The 22,279-nt window shown below is 47.4% G+C and overlaps 1 protein-coding gene across 4 annotated transcripts in view; it reads left to right on the plus strand.

The window, feature by feature from the left end:
* The first annotated feature begins 4,167 nt into the window (after nt 1–4,167).
* Nucleotides 4,168–22,279, plus strand: part of LMTK2 (lemur tyrosine kinase 2) — a 74,507-nt gene continuing 56,395 nt past the window's right edge. Inside the window, exons 1-2 of one of the 4 annotated variants that reach the window (XM_065923787.1) lie at nt 4,168–4,292; nt 4,712–5,007. Coding sequence is in view for 3 of the 4 variants with exons in the window: in XM_065923785.1 (XP_065779857.1) it covers nt 5,837–5,927 (91 nt within the window). In the remaining variant the exon portion in view is untranslated. Of the gene's footprint in view, nt 4,293–4,711; nt 5,008–5,552; nt 5,928–22,279 lie in introns of those variants that run through there. The other 3 variants (XM_065923785.1, XM_065923786.1, XM_065923788.1) reach the window with 3 other exon arrangements.

The raw sequence follows: 22,279 nt of genomic DNA on the forward strand, positions 1-22,279 counted from the left end.
GCCCCGACTCTAGTTCAACCTGCAGACTGTGAGGTGGTACGCTGGCTGGACATTCAGGCATCAGCCCGCCTGGGTCCCAACACGCCACGAATCCACAGCCAGTCAACAGTGGTGGCCGGAGATCCACTGGTGACAGGTGCATTCCAGCAGTGAGGATGCAGCAGATAACTCCACAGAGAGGGGTCCCCTCACGGGACTTCTGTTTCAATGGAGGCTGACAAGCAATGCGCCGATGAGCTCAGAGAGTGGAAACACTTCTGTGGAATGATGGCATGGAGTCCAGGGGTCAGACAGTGACAGGGACAGATCACCATGGAAGGCAGCAAGCTGATATGTCCCAGCATGTTCTCTCACCGCCCAGTGCAAGGACCAACTGTAGCTGATGCTCGATGAATTCCTGAGGGTCTGATCCAAGAGCAGTCCCGCGGCACTGGCTGGACCCACAAGGAGGAGCCGCCAGGGATCCTGGCAGAAGCCTGCAGAAGTAGCGGAGACTTGGTTCCAAGGATCCTCTGATGCTCTGAGAGGCTGCACGGGGCCCAGACGTGGCGGGAGAGCAGTGGACAGTCACCGAAGAGCCGGGCTTGGGCCCGGGACACAAGTATCCACCAAGGGGGCCGGGCAGGAGGGACGCGTGAGCCAGGATGACGCAGCTGCTGACACCACCTTGGACCTGGAACCGTGCGCTGCGTCCTGGCTGCTGGGGCCCCAGAGGGCCCACCTGGTCCCTAGACCTCATGGTGGCAGGTGACCTCCCGACTGCCAAGATTCCCATCAGTTGCTTTCTCAATAGGGGTAGGAATTAGCTGCTGGGCAGACCAAAGAGAGAAGAAACCCAAATGTTCATCGCTGGAGGAGTTTCTGTCTCTCCCAATGGATAGATTTACTTTATTGAATAACTACTGCCTACAGGATACTATTTATTTCCCCCACCCCTACCTCAGCTCCCACCAGAAAGCAGCCCCTAAGAGGGCCTGGGGGGGCGCACATAGGGCAATTTGGCACACAGCCCTATTCACAAAAGGTCTTCAGTGTACGCTATTGACGTTACTCAGTTTTTAAAAAAAATATATGTATTTGGTTGCGCCGGGTCTTTGTGGCAGCGTGCATGGTCTTTTTTAGTTGCAGCACACGGGGTCTTTGATCTTCATTGTGGCAGGCAGAATATTTAGTTGCGGCATGTGGGATCTAGTTCCCTGACCGGGAATCGAACCCTAGGCCCCCTGCGTTGGAAAGGTGGAGTGTTCGTCTTGGGCCACCAGGGAAATCCCTGACATTATTCACTTTTTTTATTTTGAAACTCAGCAAGGACTCTGGAGCCTGGAGCCAGGCTGCCTGAGTTTGGATCCTACCTCTTCCACTTACTAGCTGTGTGACCTTCACTGAAGTGCTGTTTCCTCGTCTGTAAAAAGGGAATGTCAGTAGCTTACACTAGTCACAAAAAGCCACATATTGAATGATCCCATTTATAGGAAATGCCCAGAGTAGGTAAATCCATAGAGATAAAGGGCCTCCCAGATAGCTCACTGGTGAAGAATCCGCCTGCCAACGCAGGAGACACAGGAGACGGGTTTGATCTCTGGGTCGGGAAGATCCCCTGGAGGAGGAAATGGCAACCCACTCCAGTATTCTGGCCTGGAAGATCCCACGGACAGAGGAGTCTGGGGGGCCACAGTCCCTGGGGTCACCGAGAATCAGACACGACTGAGCAGGCATGTCTGCAGGCACAGTCTATCGTGGTGGTAGGGCTGGGAGCTCCGCTGCACGAAGTCACTCAGAGACTCAGGATCGGCCTATCTAATGTCTTCCTCATTCTCTGGCGCCTTGGAGTCCTCTCGTGGGTCCACTTCAGCCAGCCAGATTCTGAGCAGGCAGATATATAGACAAAAAGCAGATGCGAGGTTTCTAAGGACTAGGAGGAGGGACGCAAATGGGGAGTGACAGCAAACGTGTACAGAATTTCTTTTAGGGATGATGACAATATTCTAAAATTAGATAAAGTTTAAAGAGTTATTACTTACACAATGCTTAGAGCAGAACCCCACACACAGAAAGTGATTCATAAGTCACTGTTGTTTTTTTTTTTCATAAGTCACTGTTAAGTAAAACTCAGTTCCACAAGAAGGCATTCACCCTGTTGAGCTTGGGGGAGATATGCTTATAACGCGATTTTAAAGTGATATCCCCTTCCTGAACCTCACTGTCTGTTGAGTACTTTTTGTAAATCCTGTAACTTATCTTGTGGATAGCATTATTAATTCATTCAATTTACCATATTGGTGCCCTTCCCCCCTCCATAAATGGGTGGTGACTCTAGGCTCTGAATGGCCACCACTTCCGGTGAGCTGTCCCTGACTCAGCTGTAGACAAAGGATCTAAAAGGCAACAGAAGGTGAGACTGTCACACAAAGGCATTTAGAAGGAGAGTTGGGGATGAGGTGTGTGGCCTTTATTTCAGTGGTGGAGGACTAGGAAGAGATGACTTCTAAGTTGTGTGGTCTCTTTATTTGCTCAGAGCTGAATTAAATAATGCAACCACAGAAAGGATTCAGGTCAGCAAGGGGCAGTCATAGGGACCTTATGGAGGGTGCCCTATGGCAAGACCAATAGTGCACATAACAAGTGGTTCTCTAGGGGGAAGACAGCTCTGATTGGTCCTGTTTGCCAATTTCCATGGTGTAAATACTCAAGCTACAGGCATGATAGCACAGGAGTTAGAGTTGGCAAGAGGAGTCATATACCATTTCTACTGTACAGCTATGATAGATATAAATAACCCCAAAGCATAGATAACAGTAAATGTAGTAACATAATTGACTTTTTAGAATTTGGGACTTTTGCTTTTAATAACAACCTTGAGACATAATTCACAAACCACCAAATTCACTCCTTTAAAATGGATTTTAGTATATTCATAGAGTTGTGCAATGATCACCATTATTTAATTTTAGAATATTTCAAACAGCCCCCAAAGAAACCCCACACCTATTATCAGTCAATCCTCATTTCTTGCCTTGGCCTTAGGCAACCACACACCTAATTTCTATCTCTTTGGATCTGCTTAACCTGAATACCTTATAAAAATAGAATCATAAAATATATAAACTTTTGCGACTGGCTCTTTTCACTAAGCATATGTTTTCAAGGTTCCTCTATGTTGTGACATGTATCAGTACTTCACTCCTTTTTTATTGCTGTATAATATTCCACTACAAGGATATAACATTTTGTCAATTCATTCATCAGTTGATGGAAATTTGTGTAGTTTCCATCTTTTAGTTATTATAGATAATGCTGCTATGAGTGTCAGTGGACAAGGTTTGATGTGGACATATGTCTTCATTTATAGTAGGTATATATCTAGGAGTAGATTTGTTGGGTCGTATGGTGACTGTATGTTTAATATTTTGAGGACCCGTCAGATTATTTTCCAAATCGGCTGTACCATTTTACATTCCCATCAGCAAAGAACAGGGGTTCAATTCCTAAACATTCTCACCAACACTGATGATTTTATGTGTTTTAATATGCCACTGACAGAACCCTCTGGATTCATGCATTCGATCCAGCTCAGCCCTGAAAACATTTAGGGTACCTGCTGAATGCCAGATCCCCGGAGATGCATGCTTATCCAGTACTAAACAAAACCTATATCCCTGTGACTCCAGCCCTCAGCCTGAGCTTGCTGGCAGGACAGACAATGCCTGTGTAGTGATGGCCTGGCTTAAAAGAGAACCTGGAAAAGCCTGAGCACAGGGGAGAACAGCCACAGGAATCCTGAAAGATGTGGCTTCTCATTTTAGGGATCTAATCCCAGGTTGTTCCAAAGGCTGTTTTGTGATTCCTAGAGGAAATGAAACAAAGCAAACAGGTTCTCATTTGCTTTGCAAATTCTCTAACTGGAAGTCTTCAAGACCTCAAGAGAAGTACTGGGCAAAGGTGTGAGCAGTGAGGTAGTTTGTCGGGTAAAGCTTTCCATTAGACACCGTCCAAGGAATGTGTACCTTAACCCCTCTTCTGTGAAGTGGAAAGGAGAAATGTTTTCTAAAAAACTTTTGGGCCACTTGAGTAATAACGAAACCTGCTTTGGGATTGTGATCTGACGTGTTGTGGTTGGAGCGCACTTTAATTATGATTAACAACCACGAGGATTACGAGGGCTTTGGCTGGGCCGGCACTGCTGTGGACACATCCAGGGACTCCTCCTGGGACACAGCGTGAGCATTCCCCGGCTCCCTGAAACTCGAAGTCCAGAGCTTCCTTGATCCCAGTAGAAAGTAGAAGCACAACAGGTGACTGTGTCTCTTTTCTTGACCTTTGCCTTCCTTTCCTTTTGCACATAGAGATCAGCAGACAGCCATGGATGCTTTAACCCAGCACTTCCACATTCCAGCTATTTGTTTACTTAGGTGTTTATTGTCTTGCCTTATATGTCCAACAAATACTCCCTGGGCATGCTCTGTGTGTCCTGAAGGGATCAGCACCGCAGAGAGCTGGCATTCGAGGTGGACTTGAGGAGTCCAGAGAACTGGGGAGGCCCCCTGCCGCCAGCTGGTAGTGCCCCATCTGATGAGATTCAAGTCAGTCCATCTCATGCACACACTGGACTATGAGTGCGTTCTCCGGAAGAGCCCAGCATTTCCCCAACTTCCAAGCTTGTGCTCATTGTTACTTCTACCTGGAAAATACTTTTTCTCTCGTCTCTCTGCAGTAGGATGGTCTCTCCTCAACTGCTGGCTGGGCCTTGTCTCTTGGTGGGGACAGGCGGGCACCCAGGCCAGGCACTACTCCTGTAGAGAATCTCTCCTGGAGCCAGGCCTCCCGTTGGTGCCAGGCACCCGCAGCTGACACATGCACCGTTCCTGTCCTCAGGGAGCTTACAGTCACAGGAAGAATACAGCCTGGCAGCCAGGATAGCAGTGGGGCCAGGGCCGCGGGCACACTAGGAGATGACAGTCATTTCTCCGGGGGTTGGGAGAGGCCTCCTTGGATGACTGCATTCTTCAGGTGAGTCTCCACCATGGAGAGGGAGTGTGCCAAGTGGCAAAGAAAGGCAGGAAGGGCGCCGTTGTCAAGGGGAACAGCTTGAGCTCAGGAGCCGAATTAGCGGGCGCGAGGGGAGACAGTATTCTATTCTTGTCGAACTGAAATAAAAAAGCCCAAAGCTCCTCGGTGGCTGAATAGGTCAACCTAAGAAGAGTCTAAAACGCCTGTTACAAGTAAAAAAGGCTGAAGACAAAAGGGGCCTATTTTTACGCGTTTTTAAAATACTGAGAAAAAAATTCAGGACGGATTCTGGATGCTTTTCATCGTCTTCTTATACTTACCTTTTTTCCAAAAAAAAAAAAAATTGCTGGCATCACCTGCTGCCCATGCACGCCTGTGTCTGCAGGGGGCGCACAAGCGGCCACCGTCCCTCCGCCAGGGCGGTGGGCGGGGCCTCCCGAGCCGGTGTGGAACTGACGACTGGCGGGACGGGCTGTCTATCACGGCGTCCCGCCCACCCCCCGCCCTACGTCACATGACGCAGCCCATCATGGCGGTGGGAGCGCGGCCGCCGGGGCCCGCGGCTCCGCAGAGCGGTTGCCGTTGCTGCTGCTGAGAGGCGGCGGCGCGGGCAGGCGGGAGGGCGGGAAGGATGGTGTTTCCGAGGTCGGAGCGGTGGGCGCGGACCAGGAGCCTGGCTGAGGTGTGGGCGAAGCGACGCGTGTCCGAGAGCAGCCGGCGCGGGTGCCGCTGAGACAGCGGAGGGAGGCAGGACCTACCGAGGGACAGACCGACGGACAGGAGGGAAGGCGACCCGAGAGCCGGCCCCCGGGGCCGCGCGGCGGGCGAGATGCCGGGGCCCCCGCCGCCGCTGCTGCTGCTGCTCCTGCTCCTGGCCGTGGGCCGCGCCGGGGCCGCGCCACTTCCGCAAACAGGTGCAGGTGAGCGGGCCCGGGGCGGGGACCCGGAGGCGGGGGGCGGCCGGGGTGGAGGCCGCGGGCCCGGCCCGGCCTCGGCGCCGAGGAAGCGGAGGGCCTGCCCGGGGCGGCAGGCCTGGCGGAGTCCGTGCTGAGGGAGGTTCTGCCGCAGGGGCGTGAGGTGGGGGCAGGCTGCCTCTTCAGGGCCGAAGCGGGGGCGAGGCTCTGCGGATGGGGCTTGGCGGGAGGGGGAGGCTGCGAGCCGGGCGGCAGCCCCCAACCCCTCCCCGGGGTAGGCTGCGGTCCCGGCTCTGGACCTGTTGCCCGAAGGTCCTCAGCCTACATCGCTTCCCGGCAGTTATGCTTCCTTCGCCAGATGTCACCTGCCTCCTGTGCTTTTTTCCCCACTCACATCTTATATTAAGAACCGTTTCTTAAGCCTTAATCGTGCTTTTTAATGCAAATGACTTTGGAGAGCTGCGCAGAGTTTTCCTTCTCCCCTGCAACTCTTTCCGAAGTTGTCAATTGATTTCAAAACGCTGTGCTTTTTATTCGAATTGGATCTCTGGGGATGAGAAGGAAGCAGCTCTATAAATATCTTTATTTTAGGAAGCCAGTGATTAGAGTAGCAGCCTTTGAATAACTATTGACAAAATGGACCAGGGGGTGATTGAAGTTTCTATTTTAGCTATGTCAGTGTGTGATTTTCTTTTTATTTTTCTCCCATCGTGTTCGTTTGTGGTTTATTTTCCCCGATAAAACTGCAATCCAGGAAAGCATCTCAAGTTGGATAATTTTTTTTTTTAAGGAAAAAAATAGGCTAATTTGATGTTATCTGCTGCTGCTGATCTTTGAATTGAGAGGAGACTGAAATTTCACAGAATCATGGAATTTTAGAGATGGAAGAGGCCTTAAAGAAAATTTAGTACAATTTTTATCGTTTTGCAGTTGAAGAGAGTGAGGCCCTGGGGGTCCAATGACCTACCCAAGGTGACACAGCTAAATTGTAGGTGGAGCCACAAGTAAAACCCAGGTCTTAGATTCCCCTAGTTGTGTGATTTTTCTACTTTACCATATCAAGTCTCTTGGCTGTTTAGGATACTCTTGAGGTGAAGAGTTATTTTAGAATGATGTTAATTGGGTACAGAATGTGGAAGGTACTGTCTCTAGTAAAGACATATTTTTCAAGCATATCTACATTGAAAGCTAAACATAATTGTTTCCAGAGACACACCAGGTTATGTCATTGAGTGCCCTTTAGTGGGGTATTAACTGTTATCTTTGTAACATGTAGTGTATCACTAAATTTCTGCCATTGCCTTAAATCAAATATTTGTGAGGTGAATGTTTTCTGATCTGATAGATAAGAAGAGTGAACATTATGAGGAGTGTGTAGGCAGCCCAGGTAAGAGTCCCAGAAAGTACCTGGGAAGTACCTCCCTATAGTCTACTACAGGGAGGAATGTCAGTGCTGATATTGAAAGATATTCATGGTGAAATGGAAAGTTAGCAGTAGAGTAGGATAGTGGATAAAGAATATGCATGCAGAAGGGATTCAGGAAGTGTCCAGATGACTTTGCACTTCATTGAATTTGTACATATTTTGGAAAACAGTTTCTATGTAGGAACCTTTGGAAATGTGTCTGCCTGTAAATCTCTTAACATGTATTTTATTCCCTTCTTTTAAAATTTTACGGCAGTATGAGTCAAAAAATTGACGTTTTTGTTGGAGTGAGACAAAGCAATCAGGAAAATTAATCCATAAATAGAAATATCAAATCTTGGCATTAAAAAAGACATAAAGAGCTATTTGGTGACATATAGCAGCTCCTGTAGATTTTCCCTTCGTGTTTGTTGCTTGGATGGCATTATGGCGAAGACTTGCGACATGTGGATGACAAGTACCTGCCGGGGTTAAATTATTGGGAAGGATGCACAATCTCACATAAATCTGGGAGTCTGTATTTCCGTTCAAAAGAGATTTTTAATAGTGGTAATGGAGATGGATTCTTGACCAAGATGTATTAGATCAAGAGAAAGAAAGAAACCTTTGAGCTAGTCCTGATAAGTGAGCTCGATGATCAAGAAAGAGGAAGCCCTCTGGAACATACATGGGAGATAAAAGAACAGTTAAACATTGAAAACAGTAACTCTCAAGCTTTTGATTAACTGGGGGCCTGTACTCCTTACACAGGGAAGTCTGGCCACTTTCAGATTCCGAGTAGATTCGTTGCGTTGGTTGGGTCTTTGCCCCCTTGGTCTTAATGCTGCTTGAAGTTCTAACTAGTTAATAGTGTCTTGGAGAAAGCATGGCTTATCAACAATAGGTTGGAAAAAATACTTGAAATTTAGCCTTTGCCATGGGGAAATGATATGGTTAACTAAAATTTGGCTTTTAAATTAAAGTTCATTTATCCAGAGATTTCTTTGTCATCCAAAATTGTTTCTAGATTCTGAAGTTGAAAAAAGATCATTTACCCATCAGTCATGGGTGAGCTTTATGAATATGCAGATTGCCTTTTCCATCAGGCATGAAGGCATTTCTTGGTTGAATTTGGGGGGTACAGTGAATCTCTTTATCACTTACGTCCCTTATGATCTCCCTGGGGTGGGGGCTCCTTTTCTGAGAATCTGTATTTCTGCAAGGACTGGTCCTCACTTAGGAACCTTTCGTAAAGAGAGGAAGTCCACTGTTGTTTACACACACACACTTCAGTGTGGGGGCTCCTTTTCTGAGAAAATGTATTTCTGCAAGAGCTGGTCCTCACTTAGGAAGCTTATGTAAAGAGAGAAAGTCCACTGTTTTTTACACACACTCTTCAGTTAGCAAATGTTTTTTACACACACACACGCAGTTCAGTTACCAAACTAAGATTACAGTTAAGTCATTCCTACCTTTCTTCTCTTGGAGAATACTTAGGTGCCTTTTGCAAGACTCTGAATTCACATCATAAAGAAAGATCGGGTACACGTGAGGCATTCTTCTGAGTCCATCGCTCGTTATTAATATCAGGATAGTGGTGAGACTGGGACACCCACTTGCATTGTTCTGTGGCATGTTAGGTCACAGAACACAGAGGAAGCTTTTAGCAGCTCCAAATACAGGACCTCACGGAAGTCTGTGAACCCGGTGGGACTCAGCTACTGATTAAACATTAGCTCGTGAAACCTGGGCTTTTATTTTAGATTAAACAAACAAGCTTGTGTCTTGAAAAAGATTTCTGAAGTAAAGGAAGTGCTCTCTAAAGTGTGAATTTTTGTTTAACAGCTTCTGAGAAATAAAAATTATTTTCAACAGGTTTTTTGTGCAGATTCTTGTCAGGCTATGTGACTGTGAGGCTGGAGATCTGATTTAGGCTGGAAACGCTGTTAATTGCTTTCAATTGGTGATACTTTAGGGTTAAATAAGTACAGTTATTTGCCTAGTAATAGGAAATAGGGCCAGCAACTTTGTAGTATCAGCATTGACGTTATCACATCTCTGCAGTTTTGCTAACTGTTGATGCAGTTCTTTTGAAATTTAGAGAGTCCTTGGGCCCTCTGTGTCTCCTGTGGGCATAGACAGAGATAGCAGCTATATAGCTAATAATTTTTAAAAAGACCACCTTGTAATGTAAACGTCACGTAGGGGATGGCCAAGGTTCTGAAATGGTTAAACAGACAAGTCCTCAAAAAAGTCCTTACAGGTGGGCATATAAAAAGAATCCAACTTCTCAGCCCGGTTGGGAGTAAAATTCATGTACCCATCACAGGAGGAGCAGGTCCTGCAACCAGAACTTGGCCTTTGGAGTTGGTCTGGGTGTGAGACCTCCCTCTGCCTCTTCAGTAACTTTTAAGACCTTGGCCCGTCACTTGGCCTTTCTGAGCTTCTTAGACTCACTCAGCTTTTAGAAAGGGACGGTGATGATATTTATCTCAGGGGTTGCTGTCACGTGCTAGCCACGACTGCTACAGATCAGACCCTTGACAACGTAGATTTCTTTGTAGATTTGGTGGGTCGTCATAGAGTTGACTAATGGTAGGTGCTGTTGTCAAAGAAGGAACTCAGCATGGGAGCCGCTTAGACATGAGTGCCTGAAACTTACAGATGTTAAGAAAAAAAAAGTCTTTGTTTCTCAAAATAACAGGTTGTGATGGGTGTAGATGAGACCCTTTAGAGAGAAATCTGCCTTACCGAAGTATGATCTATAGGCTCATGTTGTTGCTTCTTGAAATTCACAGCCTTGGGGAGTTATGCTAGAAATTTTTAAGATGATCTGGATCAGCATGCTTTTATATAATAAACCTGTTTTTGAATGTCAAGATGACTAAAGCTCTTGGATGTGAACAACTGCTGGTTTTAACTTACTTAAAGGAACCACGGGCGATCTAAGTTGGTTTGATCCCAAACAAAAATTGTACACTCGCAGAAAGCATCCGTGAAGGCAGCAGGTTCAGCTGGGCTGTGCTCGGACCAGCCCAGGGCTGAGGTTTCCCCTTAGAAAATGTCATTCGGAGAGATGAACGTGAGAGACTTGCTTTCTCTCTCACTCACTCACTCTTAAAATCATGTGTTTTTGCAGGCTTCTAGTGTTGCTTCACTCTGAAATTTTTATGTATTACTCAGACACGGGGAAAGGGATATTATAGAAAGGAGAAGCTGGACAAGCGTTCCTCGTTGAAAACAGACTGCTGTATCTGAGGTGGTTTTTAGACTCAAATCTATTTTTCTGCGACTCCTGATATGAAGACGCTGTAAGAACCCTGAGGAAATGCGGTGAAAGCTGTGTCGGGGTAAAATATTGGAGTGAAGTATTTTTAAATTGTAGCGAATGACTAATTTGGAACCATGCCTTGGCATTACAGTTATTTGCCACAGAGAGAACAGGCATATCAGAAAAATAACCTCGATCTTTCACAAGAAGGTTCTGTGCAGAGGTTAGCTCAGTGCAGAGATTGCGAATTTCACTTGACTTTATTGTGATTCAAGTGGGGAAACATGAGAACAGCTGATGCCAGACGTCTCAGGTGCCTGAACCCACAGCCCAGCGCGTGCCTTTCCTCCTCTGAAAGCCCCTGCCATTTCTCCCCTGGCTGTGGAAGAGCGGTTTGCCCCCCTTCTGCCTCCCTGGGGCTTCAGCCGGCTGGTGGTAAACCTTCCATTTTGTTTTTGGCAGCTTGGCACATTTTGCGTTTTACTATGTTATGTTTGTTTTAAAAGGCTGGAGTTACCATCAGATCAGACCCCAGATGCTGGGGTGGGGCTGGGGTAGCCCCCAGCCCCCGCTTGGGCAGCGTTGGGCAGGCAGGTCATTGCAGCTGGGTTTCTGCTGCCCTGGCCTCTGCTCACCCTGCTCCATCACACTTTTTTTTTTTTTGCTGCACCAAGAGGCCTGTGGGATCTTAGTTCCTTGGCCAGGAGTGGAACCTGGGCCCTCTGCAGTGGAAGGGGCAGTCTTAACCTCTGGATTGCCAGGGAATTCCCCTCAAGGCACTTTCTTACCAGCTAAATTGATCTGCTCAGAGTTTGCAGAAAATGCTGTTGCGATTCCCATCTTCCAGTGCTTCACATTCTGTTTGCAGTTGCCTGAGTCTTCCCCTTGTGTCTCTTAGGTGCTGTCATCTCTTTGTCTTGTCTTTTCTTTTAAACCTCTCTACAACCCCAGTTTCCCTACTAAGACCTTTTTCTTTGCTCAGGCTTAGTGATTGCTGGGCTTCCCTGGTGGCTCAGATGGTAAAGAATCCGTCTATAATGCAGGAGACCTGGCTTTGATTCCTGGGTTGGGAAGATCCCCTAGAGAAGGGAATGGCAACCCACTGCAGTATTCTTGCCTGGAGAAGAGGAGTCTGGAGGGCTACAGTCCATGGGGTCACAGACACGACTGAGCGACTAACACTTTAGTGTTTGCTACCCCTAATGAACTCCTAGGGTGTCCCCTTGTGGGGCAAGAGGTTCCAGGGGATGCAGGATGAAAACGTGGGAACTGGTTTTTTTTTTGACATTGGAACTTTTAAATTTATTTTCTTTTCATCCTTAAAATATGTTGACTTTCATGAAAGTATAGAATACATTGGTACATTTGTATGATTTTGTAAACAAATTTACAAGAAATGGAAGAAATACAGAGAAAATTACTGGTGAGCTGTGTCATCAAAAAAGGTTTGGGTTTGTGTTACAAGCCTACCATGTGCATTTACCAAATACCACCTTTTTAAAAAAAATTATATATTGGAGTGTAGCTGATTTACAATGTTATGTTAGTTTCAGGTGTATAGCAAAGTGATTCAGTTATATATATAGCTAGTCTTTTTCAAACTCTTTTCCCACTTAGCTTATTACAGTATATTGAGGAGGGTTCCCTGTGCTCCACAGTAGGTCCTTGTTCGTCATCTGTTTTAAATATGTGTGAATGTGTTAATCCCAAATTCCTAATTTATCTCTCCCCCTGCCTTTCCTGGTGGCTCAAACGGTAGAGAATGCCTGCAATGCAAGAGACCAGAGTTCGATCCCTGGGTCAGGAAGATCGCCTGGAGGAGGAAATGGCAACCCACTCCAGTATCTTTGCCGGGAGAATTCCGTGGACAGAGGAGCCTGGCCAGGCTACAGACCATGAGGTTGCAAAAGAGTCAGACACGACTTTGAGTGACTGATACTGCCTTTTCCTACCAGCTGTTTTAACTCCTGTCTCTTCATCTGGATTGCAAGCCTTAGTATTGCTCGTGTTTGCATGGTGTCCCACGTTTAGTTGATGTTTGTGGGTGATGCTGAAGTTTGATGAAGGTGGTGCTGGAGAACTGAGTTCCCCAGACCAGTACTTGAATCTCCATGCGTTGAGGAGAGGGTGTCAGCTTAGAGCCTCTCATTCTCCTGCAAACTTTATCTTCAGCCAGCCCCGTCCCTCACCCGGAAGGAGGCCGTTTATAGTTGTTTTATTTTTAGTTGTAAATTTTTTCTTTTAGAACAATTCTAGATTTACAGGAAAGTTGCAAAGATGGTACAAAGAGTCCCTGTGTATCCTTTTTCCAGCTTTCCCCTTTGACACTTGTAACAACCAGGAACCGGTTCTAATGCATGATTATTAATCAGTGCCCAGACTTTATCAGGTTTCTTTTCTGTTTCCTCACGGCCTTTTTTCTTGTTTCAGGGCCCCACGTGTGTCTGGTCGTCACATCTGGTGGGGCCCCTCCGGTCTGCTCCCTGTTTTTGGTGATCTTGGCATTGTGAGGAGTACCGGTCGGGTGTTCTGTAGTTACCCCCCGGCTGGTGCGTGTTTGATGTTCTTCTCGGGATGAGGCTGGGATGCCGTGTTTGTGTGGGAGGAATCCCACGGAGTGACAGTGCCGTTCTCATCACGTCATGTCGGGTGTGTGCTCTCAGGTCGACCGGGCCCTGGTCCCTTGGCTGAGGTGCTGTTTGTCTGCTGCCGCTTCTGCCAGTCACACACCCCCTTCTCTGTACCGCGCGTGTGCCCGGCCCCCACGAGTAACCCGCCACCTCCTTGAGGGAGAAGTGTCTATAGAAGTTACCCAGGATTCTGTGTAGGAGATTTAACTGTTCTTCCCCGTGTGTTTCCTTATTCAATTATTTATATCAGTATGCACATGAGGATATTGATTTTTACACTTTGGGTTATAGTTCAATACTGTTATTTATTTTGCTGCTTAAATGGGCCACTGGGAGCGCTTTCACTTGGCTCCTATGTCCTGCAGACACATATCCATCTTTTTTTTTCCCCAAGCACTTCCTTGTTTTCTGGCGCTGTGAGAAGTTAGGAGCTCCCCTGCTCCAGTCATGTCTCCCAGGGCTTCCTTTTATCGGAGGGTGATATTAGAAACTGGGACCTGGGCCCCGGGTTTGCCCACCGCTGCTGCTGCGATGTTTATAGCAGGGTTTTGATCCTCTGCTTCCTGTACCTAATGCCAGGTGCGGGGAAGAGAGAGCAGGCGAGGGATTTGGCGGGACCAAGGGCCTCTTAGGGAGGGACGGACGACTGGGACGGACGCTGTGCGTGTTGGACCCTATCACTTGGCCACCTTTTAACTTTTTCTTAACACCATCGTAAATACTACACATCCCGTGCTTGTGGTATGATGGTACTGGCAAGAAGCTATTTTTATTTTCAGAGCAAATATTATTGTTGGACGCTTTTATTTACTCTCTCCAAGAGCAGCCTCATCTAGAAGAAGATGAGGGAAACCTTTTAAGCTTAAGGCTACAGTTAGAATTACTTCAGGGAGTCTTATCAGCTTTGGAAATTGCTGAACAGAGTTATAGGCAGCTCCTTTAATTGGTGAAAGTTCAGATGAAATGTCCAGTGGCAAGTCACTTGAAGAGCACAGAGGGCTGGAGCCTTGCTTTGATCTTTTTACAGAGCTTTTGGTTTCTTTTCATTTTTTTATTATGGAAAATTTCAAACATATACAGAAGTAGAATAATGAATATAACAAACCCTCGTATGCCTGTCACCCAGCATCAGCAGCTTTAAATTTATAATGTTGTTCACTTGTGCCTTTTTCACGTGCCTGGCGGCCCACATTGGTTCAATATCAATCCCGGCCACAGTATCAGTTCAGCTGAAAATGTTTCAGGAAAAAGTAAAGCTGTTTTTATAAAAGAGAAACACTTACATCAAGATCAGCTGGGTGCTTGTAGAAATGCAGATTTGGGGGGCCTCCAAACACACCAGCTGAATTGGAATTCTGGAGGTTGGCCCAGAAATCTGCGTTTGTAATACTTTTCTGGTGATTTCTCCAACCCCACAACACGAAATGCTTGATCGTGCCGCATGCGCGTCCAGTCGTGAAGTCGCGTCCGACTCTTTGCGATCCCCTGTACTGTGGCCCGCCAGGCTCCTCCTCTGTGCATGGGGTTCCCCAGGCAAGAGCAGCGGAGTGGATGGCCCTTCCTTCCTCCAGGGGATCTTCCCACCAGGGATGGGACCCACATCTCCTGGGTGTCCTGATGTGGCAGGCGGGTTCTTTCTCGCTGAGGCCCTGGGAAGCCTGTCTTCCACTGGACACGAGATGATGTCAGTTATTTAATAGGAGCCTGTTGACTTGGGGCGCTTGTGAGACTCAAGGAAGGAAGAACAATTTAAAATTTAAAAAAATAAAATTAAAATAGTGATGTCAACACCTAAGATCTGAAGCGATCTCTGCTCCTGATCACCGTACGTGAATATTGTTCTGAAGAATCTTCCTGTGAGGAGTTAATGTGTGCCATAACCACAAAGGAATGTAAAAACTTCAGGGCAGAACACACACCACCTACCACCTCAAAGGCCTTTTTTTTTTTTTCCCCACCCCCCTGTAACTTTAACCCTTTCTCTGGGAGGCAGTGTAAATAATAACCTCTTTACATTTTATAAATACTCTGTATAAGTAATCAGGAAAAGAGCTGTGAGCTGGTGGCCTGACAGTCAGCTGCCAGTGCCGTGAGCCGAGCGCCTCGTGGTGCGGATGGGCCTGCGCCGGCCTGCCGGGTCCCAGCCCAGCAGGGAGACTCGAGCAGGTGGAACTCAGGATGCTCCCGGCTCCCCAGGTGACAGGTGTGCTCGCCGTGTGACAGCCCCTGATTCTTGACCTATAGGACGGCAGTGCAGTATGATAACCATGTCGTTAACATTTTGCTATATAAAAAAGTTAGTTTTTCTCAGCTGGTTTCTTTTGGAATAGCCTCATATTTGTAGCCCATTTTATATTTTTCAACAGGTAGCCTTTTTTTTTTAAGCTTGTTGATGTATTTTAATATATTTGCTGTGAGTGTATTGATATGTACAAAATATGATGAGCTAAAGAAAGCAAACTCTCTCTCAGAATGCCTCAGTGTGACAACTGGGTAATGAGTTGGGTTTGATTAAGAACATCATTGACCCACACACTAGTTCAGATAATTCTGGACTTCTTTTTGGCAACATGTATACCTTACATAGGAGAAAAGAATTTCATTTTAAGCATCTAGGCTAGTGAATTTTGAGAGAGAAGTTGCTCTTATCCAAAAGTGAAACCACTGTGATGTCATTTTTTTTTTTTTAAACATTTATTTATTTGGCTGTGCTGGGTCTTCCATCTTTGTTATGGTCTGTGGGATCTTATTTAGCTGTGGCATGTGGGATCTAGTTCCCTGAATCAGGGATCAAACCCAGGTCCCCTGCAACGGGAGTATGGAATCTTAGCCACTGGGCCATCAGGGAAGTCCCTGTGATGTCATTTTTAAAAACTCATAGTTTTTTTTTTTTTTTTCCCCCCTCTTTGAGGTCCATGTTCAAAGTCCATCCTGATAATGTCTTTTCTTCCCCCTTTGCTACACTGGACAGGCAGCTTGCTTAACGTGCTGTAACTGCAGCCTTTAATTATGGTGAGTGAATCTCTAAGCCATTCTGGACTTAGAAGCCAGAGGTGGATGAGTTTGCAGTTATTCTGCACATTTAAAATATCTCCTCTGACCAACCAGTAATTGTAAAATTCTGTAGCTTCAGCTTCTTACTGTAGAACCGAAGGCTGTGATCTACTGGTTACCTCTCAGATTAGCCTCTGCATTTAAAGCATCTTGCATGCTGCAGATTCTTCCTCAGAACCCTCCATAAATTCAACCTGTGCTCCTTTCAGAAGGAAAAAAAATTCCTTTTCCCAGGGCTGCCTGGCAGCGTGCCTCCTGGAGAAAGGTTCAGTGTCAGCAGCAAGTGTCACTTTCCAAGGATGCAGCTTGCCGGTCCCGGGGCCCAGAGCCCGCCCCCCCCCCCCCCCCCCCCCGCCCTCACCCCCCGACTCTGACTTCAGACCGTCATTAAAATGCAGCACACCCGGATGCTGATTGCTGGTGAGACGCTGAAAAATAACACACGTAACGAAAATAGTGCCCTGGGAACACTCCCCCAGAGGCCTGCTGCCGGGGCACGCTCCAGGAGTCTGTAGTTCTACTTGGTTTGCTTTTAAAAAAAAAAAGGAAATTGACTTCAATCAAAGATCTGATAACCGGTTCTCACTGGTTCTCACTCGCTGTTCAAGTGAGACGCTCGGTGGGCTTGTCCAAATTGGAGGCTGATTACTTTACAACATTGTGGTGGTTTTTGCCGTACATTCACATGAATCAGCCTTGGGTGTCCATGAGTTCCCCATCCCATCTCTCAGGGTCATCCCAGTGCACCAGCCCTGAGCACCCTGCCTGACGCATGGAATAAAATCTTTGTGCGAGAACTTTAGAGCGGAAAGGCCAGTTCACAGGGGAGGGAGGTGGGGCCCGGGGAAGGGAAGCAGTGGGTTCAACGCGGTGGAGCTCTCACAGCCGGACTCCGCTGTGGGCTGAGGGGACCTGACACCCGGCCCACCCAGTCGTCAGGCGCTCTGTCTGGTTTTTACAGGACACTTTGATTAGAGTGATGTGGTTGCATGACTGCGCCCAGTTATTTTTCCTCTGGATATTTATTTACATTTTTTTATCTGAAGGTCCTGGGTGAAATTCAAAGGTACCTATTGTTTAGTTGATCCTTGAAATGGTAAAGATAATTCCTTACTGAGTTAGGAAACTGACATGCTGACTTCCGTAATAAGGCTCAGAAAAACACATTCATATTTAATTTTTTTTTTTTTTTTAAGAACAACTACTGCCGCCTCTGAGTTGCAGTGTTTAATTGAAGGTGATAAAAAATATTTCTCACTTGAAAGAAATGTTAACCATAAATTTGTAAATATTCACTTGTGAACACAAAAAATACTTCAAGTGCTGTGATTAAATCAGTGCTGTTGTGGAGGCTTGGACCCTGTCAGGAGCCTGCCGGAGGCTGTGGATCCCAGGAAGAGTGCGGTGAGCAGGTGGTTGTGTACACACGGTGAAGAGTCTCGGGTAGGGGTCAGGAAATGTGCCTGGTGTCCTGGACACACGCTCCTCAGCTCTGTAAGACCAGCGCCTTGATGGGCGCCCTTGGCCCTGTGCCTCCTCGGCTGTGCTTCTTCCCCAGGCTTAGGCAGTGCAGCAGCTTCTGGTTTCCCTCCTGGGCCCTCTCCTGGTTTACTTATAATAGATGACTGTTTAACGTGTATGTTTTTCTGCATCATAGCTTTATTCTAGTTTTGAATAACTTTGTTAGTATAAGTTGGTTTATTCATTAGTTCAGTTCAGTCGCTCAGTCTTGTCCGACTCTTTGCGACCCCATGGACTGCAGCACGCCAGGCGTCCCTATCCGTCGACAACTCCCGGAGCTTGCTCAAACTCATGTCCATTAAGTCGGTGATGCCATCCAACCATCTCATCTTCTGTCGTCCCCTTTTCCTCCCACCTTCAATCTTTCCCAGCTTCAGGGTCTTTTGAAATGAGTCAGCTCTTATCATCAGGTGGCCAAAGTATTGGAGTTTCAGCTTCAGCTTAGTCCTTCCAGTGAATATTCAAGACTGATTTCCTTTAGGATGGACTGGTTCGAATCTCCTTGCAGTCCAAGGGACTCAGGAGTAGTTTAAAAAAGAAGCAAACCATTCTTTCGGTTCTTTTGCTACTGATCACCATTTTTCTTTCCAAGTCACTTTTTAAATGCCGTCCTCCTCTGCATTCTGTGCAGCTTGTGCCCGTGTCTCCATCTGCTTCCACAGCGTCGTCTTTCCTGTTTGACCCTGTTTCTCCATCCCATTCCTTAAATTTTGTCCCCCCGCCCCTCTGTTTTCTGTTCTCTTCCCCCGTGCTCTCTCTTTGAATAAGTTAATGCATGTGGATGCTTTTTAAAGCGAAAGTGTTCCAGGGCTTGTGATAAAAATAGCCCAGTGAGCCCCTGTCCTGTCCTGTCCTTCCTCATCCCCGCTCTCTGCTCCCCCTCATCTTGCTGAAGAACAGGCTTAAACCACTGTTCCTTGGTTTGAGTAGATACTGAGTTTCTACCATGGAAGAAGAGAATGTGTGTACTCATACACTCTTCCCCTTCTCAGCATCGTTTACACTTCTTGGTTAAATCAGCACTCGGCATTCATGTTTTTATGACTACAGATTATTCGCAGCTGGCCCTGTCGCGTTTCTGATGATTAAACTTCTCCGACATCTTTTGTGTTTCCTGGACGTTGTTGTCATTTCCTGAGTTTTTCGTGAATGTGTCATTCGTTTGTCCCACCCTCCTCAGCAGGAGTTGACTCTCCTCTCGGCAGCTTTGGCCGGGCCGGGCCCAGGCGGTGGCTCTGCTGCCAGGCCCGTGGCACCTGATTTCCTGCCTGTGTGCCCTCGGTTCCCCTCCTGGGATGGGAGCTTTGGGGACTTCCTCTCTCCGTTCCGGAAAGTGGCAAGGCGACGCCGTGGCATGAGTCTTTGCCATTCCCCCACTCACCCAGACAGGTGCTCCATGGGTCTCTTGAATCTGGAGAGTGATGTAGTTCCAGAAGAATCTCATCACACATTTTAAAAAATTCCTTTTCTTTTCCTTCTGGGACTTCTCCTAGTTCAGTGTTGAGCTCCTTGGAATGAGTCTTGACGCTCCTTTTTGTCCATGTTTCATCTCTTTGTGCTGCTCTGTGACTCTCTGTTTTTTTCTATTACATTTTATTTCCAGGAGTTTTTCCTCCCCACCCCCTTCTAAACAGCATCTTCTTATGAGTGTAGTATCTTTTCTTTTTTCTGAGGATATTAATTATAGTTTTGTAATAGTTTTTTTTTTTTTTTTTTTAAACCCTTGTACCATCTGCCTCCTTCAAATCCCTTTTTCTCTCTTTGGGTCTATCACTTGCTTTGACCTTTTTTCAGGATGGTTTTCTCAGACGTCAGATCATCTTTGAGAGCCTGCCGGTGTGGAAGAGCGAGGGGCCCTGATGGGCGGTCCTCCACGACCCTTCCCCTCACACTCTGTCGCCCCTGCCCCCACGTCCTGGGCATCCCCGCCCCACTGCCCTGGAGTGCGCTGTGCCTCCCGCTCCCCCCGTGCCCTGGGCGTCACCCTGTGGGAGCTCTGTGACCTGGGAGAAGCAGCTCTTCCTCTCCGAGGCTCAGCTTCTTCTCTTTAGGGTGGGGCTTCAGGTGGACCCCGCGAAGGGTTGTTGTAGGGCTGGGTGAGATTAAACAGTGCCTGGAACATAGTAAGCACTGCTAAGTGTTAGCTGTTTTCCTAACCACCATCTCTTGTGTGAATCCCCTAATATCAGAATGTGTTCCCTGATTACTTGACAATCTCCCCTGCTTTATTTTTCCACATTGCTCATCCCCATCCCAGATACTGTATACTTTTTACTTTGCTTGTGGCCCATCTCCCTGCACGAGAGCATACGCCGTGAGTGCAGGGCCTCTCTTCTTCCCACTTCCGTGCTTCTGCAACCTGCAGCAGTGTCTGTCCTGCAGGAGATGCTTGGTGAGCACTTGCTGAATGAGCCAGCACCTTGGGGGTTGGGGTGGACTTCACAGTTGGTGATGGAATAGTCGTTTCCATGAGGGACGCTGTCCTCAGGACTCCTCTGATTATGTGTAGGTCTCTTGTCCTGGACTGGACGCCTCAGTGTCTGGAAACAGCTAGTTGTATTGGGTTAGAGTGTGGTTAGGGTTATTTTTCTGTGTGATATAAAGACAGAATCAGTGGGCATTATCAGATAGGAAATCCTCAATGCTCTTCCCTTGATGCTCTGCAGAACCTTGTCCAGTGGTGTAAGCAGTTTCTGGCTTAGTTATGAAGGTAGCACTTCATTTTGGAGAATTTTGAACGTTTGTGAAAGTAGAAGAGTACAATGAATTTTCTGTACCCCTGCCCCAGTCCATCCGTCCCTTTGGCCGGTCCAGCAGCATCCAGACACCACCTGCTTCCTCTCTGAAAGGAGAAGTTTTAAGCACTTTGCCTGAAAATGTGTTTTAACTATATTGGCAAGAATTTAAGTTAGACCTTAGGAAGTCAGAAAGGTTCTAAGACTATTGGCTCCATCAAGGTGTTGTAGGAAATTTTAGAGAAACAGGTGGGCACATTTTTCTCAGATGTTAAGGGTCAGCCCTGCCTGGGAAATAAGGAGCATCTAGGTCATTTCTCATTTCCTTTTTGGCCTTCTTGTGCAGAAAGTGTATTAGCCAAGTGTTGTGAACACAGTACTGCCGTTGACTTGCCTGCACGACGCTACAGGCCTCAGTGGGAAGGTGCATGGAGAGACGGAACGTCCTTTCCCCTTGACGTTAGAGGTGCACTGAGGGGAAAGCCCTGGGACACTGGCTTTGCATTTCTGCTTCTCGGACCAGCGCTGCCTGGTGGTGAGTGGTGTCCCGGGCCGCAGGGAGGTCCTGACTCAGAGTGTGAAAAACACCTGACACTGCGGATGGCTCCGCATGTCAACTATGCCGTCAGCATAACCAAGATTCTGGTTCGTAAAGTGTGGTTCCTGCTGCCACTCTCCTGTGGTGTGGGGCCTCGGCAGCCTGGCCGGAGTCTCTGAAACCTGGCACTCCCTTGACCAAACCATACCACCGTGCCGTCGTAGCTCTTATGTGGCAGCCTCTGCCCTAGTCAGTGTTTTTAAAATTGGAGTGAAACGAGCCTCCTATAACAGATTTTATTGGAAATGGCCGAGAGAAACAGCAGCTTCATCTGAAATGATCTCATTTGTAGGTACTCAAAGCGCACCACTTCTCTGCAGGTGAGAGAACAGGGGGCCGGGCGGGCCTTGGAAATGGGTTTTGAACAAGGAGCGCACCTCACTGGTGAACACGCGGCGCGGTGTGTCCTTCTGGGCTGTTGGTGTCCTGGCTTCGGGGTCTTTGTGGAACCTCTGGTCCATCTGCTTCATGTCAGCACACTCTTACTGTTCTGTGTGGTGGGTATATTTAGTGCTGGGCTTCACTTTCCCTTCCTCATATGAGAGGTCATCGGGGAGAGTCTAGAGTGTTGAATGTTGTTATAAATAGGTATCTTGTTAGATTGAGAGGCCAGGAAAACCTTTAGTGACTGAAGATTCCATGTACAGGAAACCGTTAGTGATAGATGGGTCTGCAGTCTTGAGGCATTAAATAAAAGTGTGTGATCTGCTCTGGTGGTCTGAATGTTTTTCCTCAAGTAGTACGATGATAATTCATTCGACTCGTCTCCAGGGGGGAGAGCCACTTGCCAGGATGTTGGGAAGGGAAGATGGACTGGATGTCAGGACCGGTGTGGAAGACTGCCGGTCCTTCATTCCCCTGAGTTCTGCCTGGTCAGTCCGGCGGGCACCAGCTTTAGTTGTCAAGTGGACACCCGAGTGTCTCATGTGTGTCTCCTGAGGGCGAGGGTGGACAGCGGAAGGGTGATGCGTGTGTCTGACAGGCACTCTAGGGGCCGTTTTCACACCACGGCGTCTTGGGAAGCCAGCGAGGAAGGGGGAAGGGAGCGGATACTTGTCTCTGGTGCCAGCACGGAGGGGTCCCTTGCTAGAGGGGACGGTGTTCCTAAATTTACCTGTTTATGGTGTTAGGGGCCGAACTGAGC

This window comes from Muntiacus reevesi, chromosome 2 (assembly GCF_963930625.1).
Source record: "Muntiacus reevesi chromosome 2, mMunRee1.1, whole genome shotgun sequence".
NCBI lineage: Eukaryota > Metazoa > Chordata > Mammalia > Artiodactyla > Cervidae > Muntiacus > Muntiacus reevesi.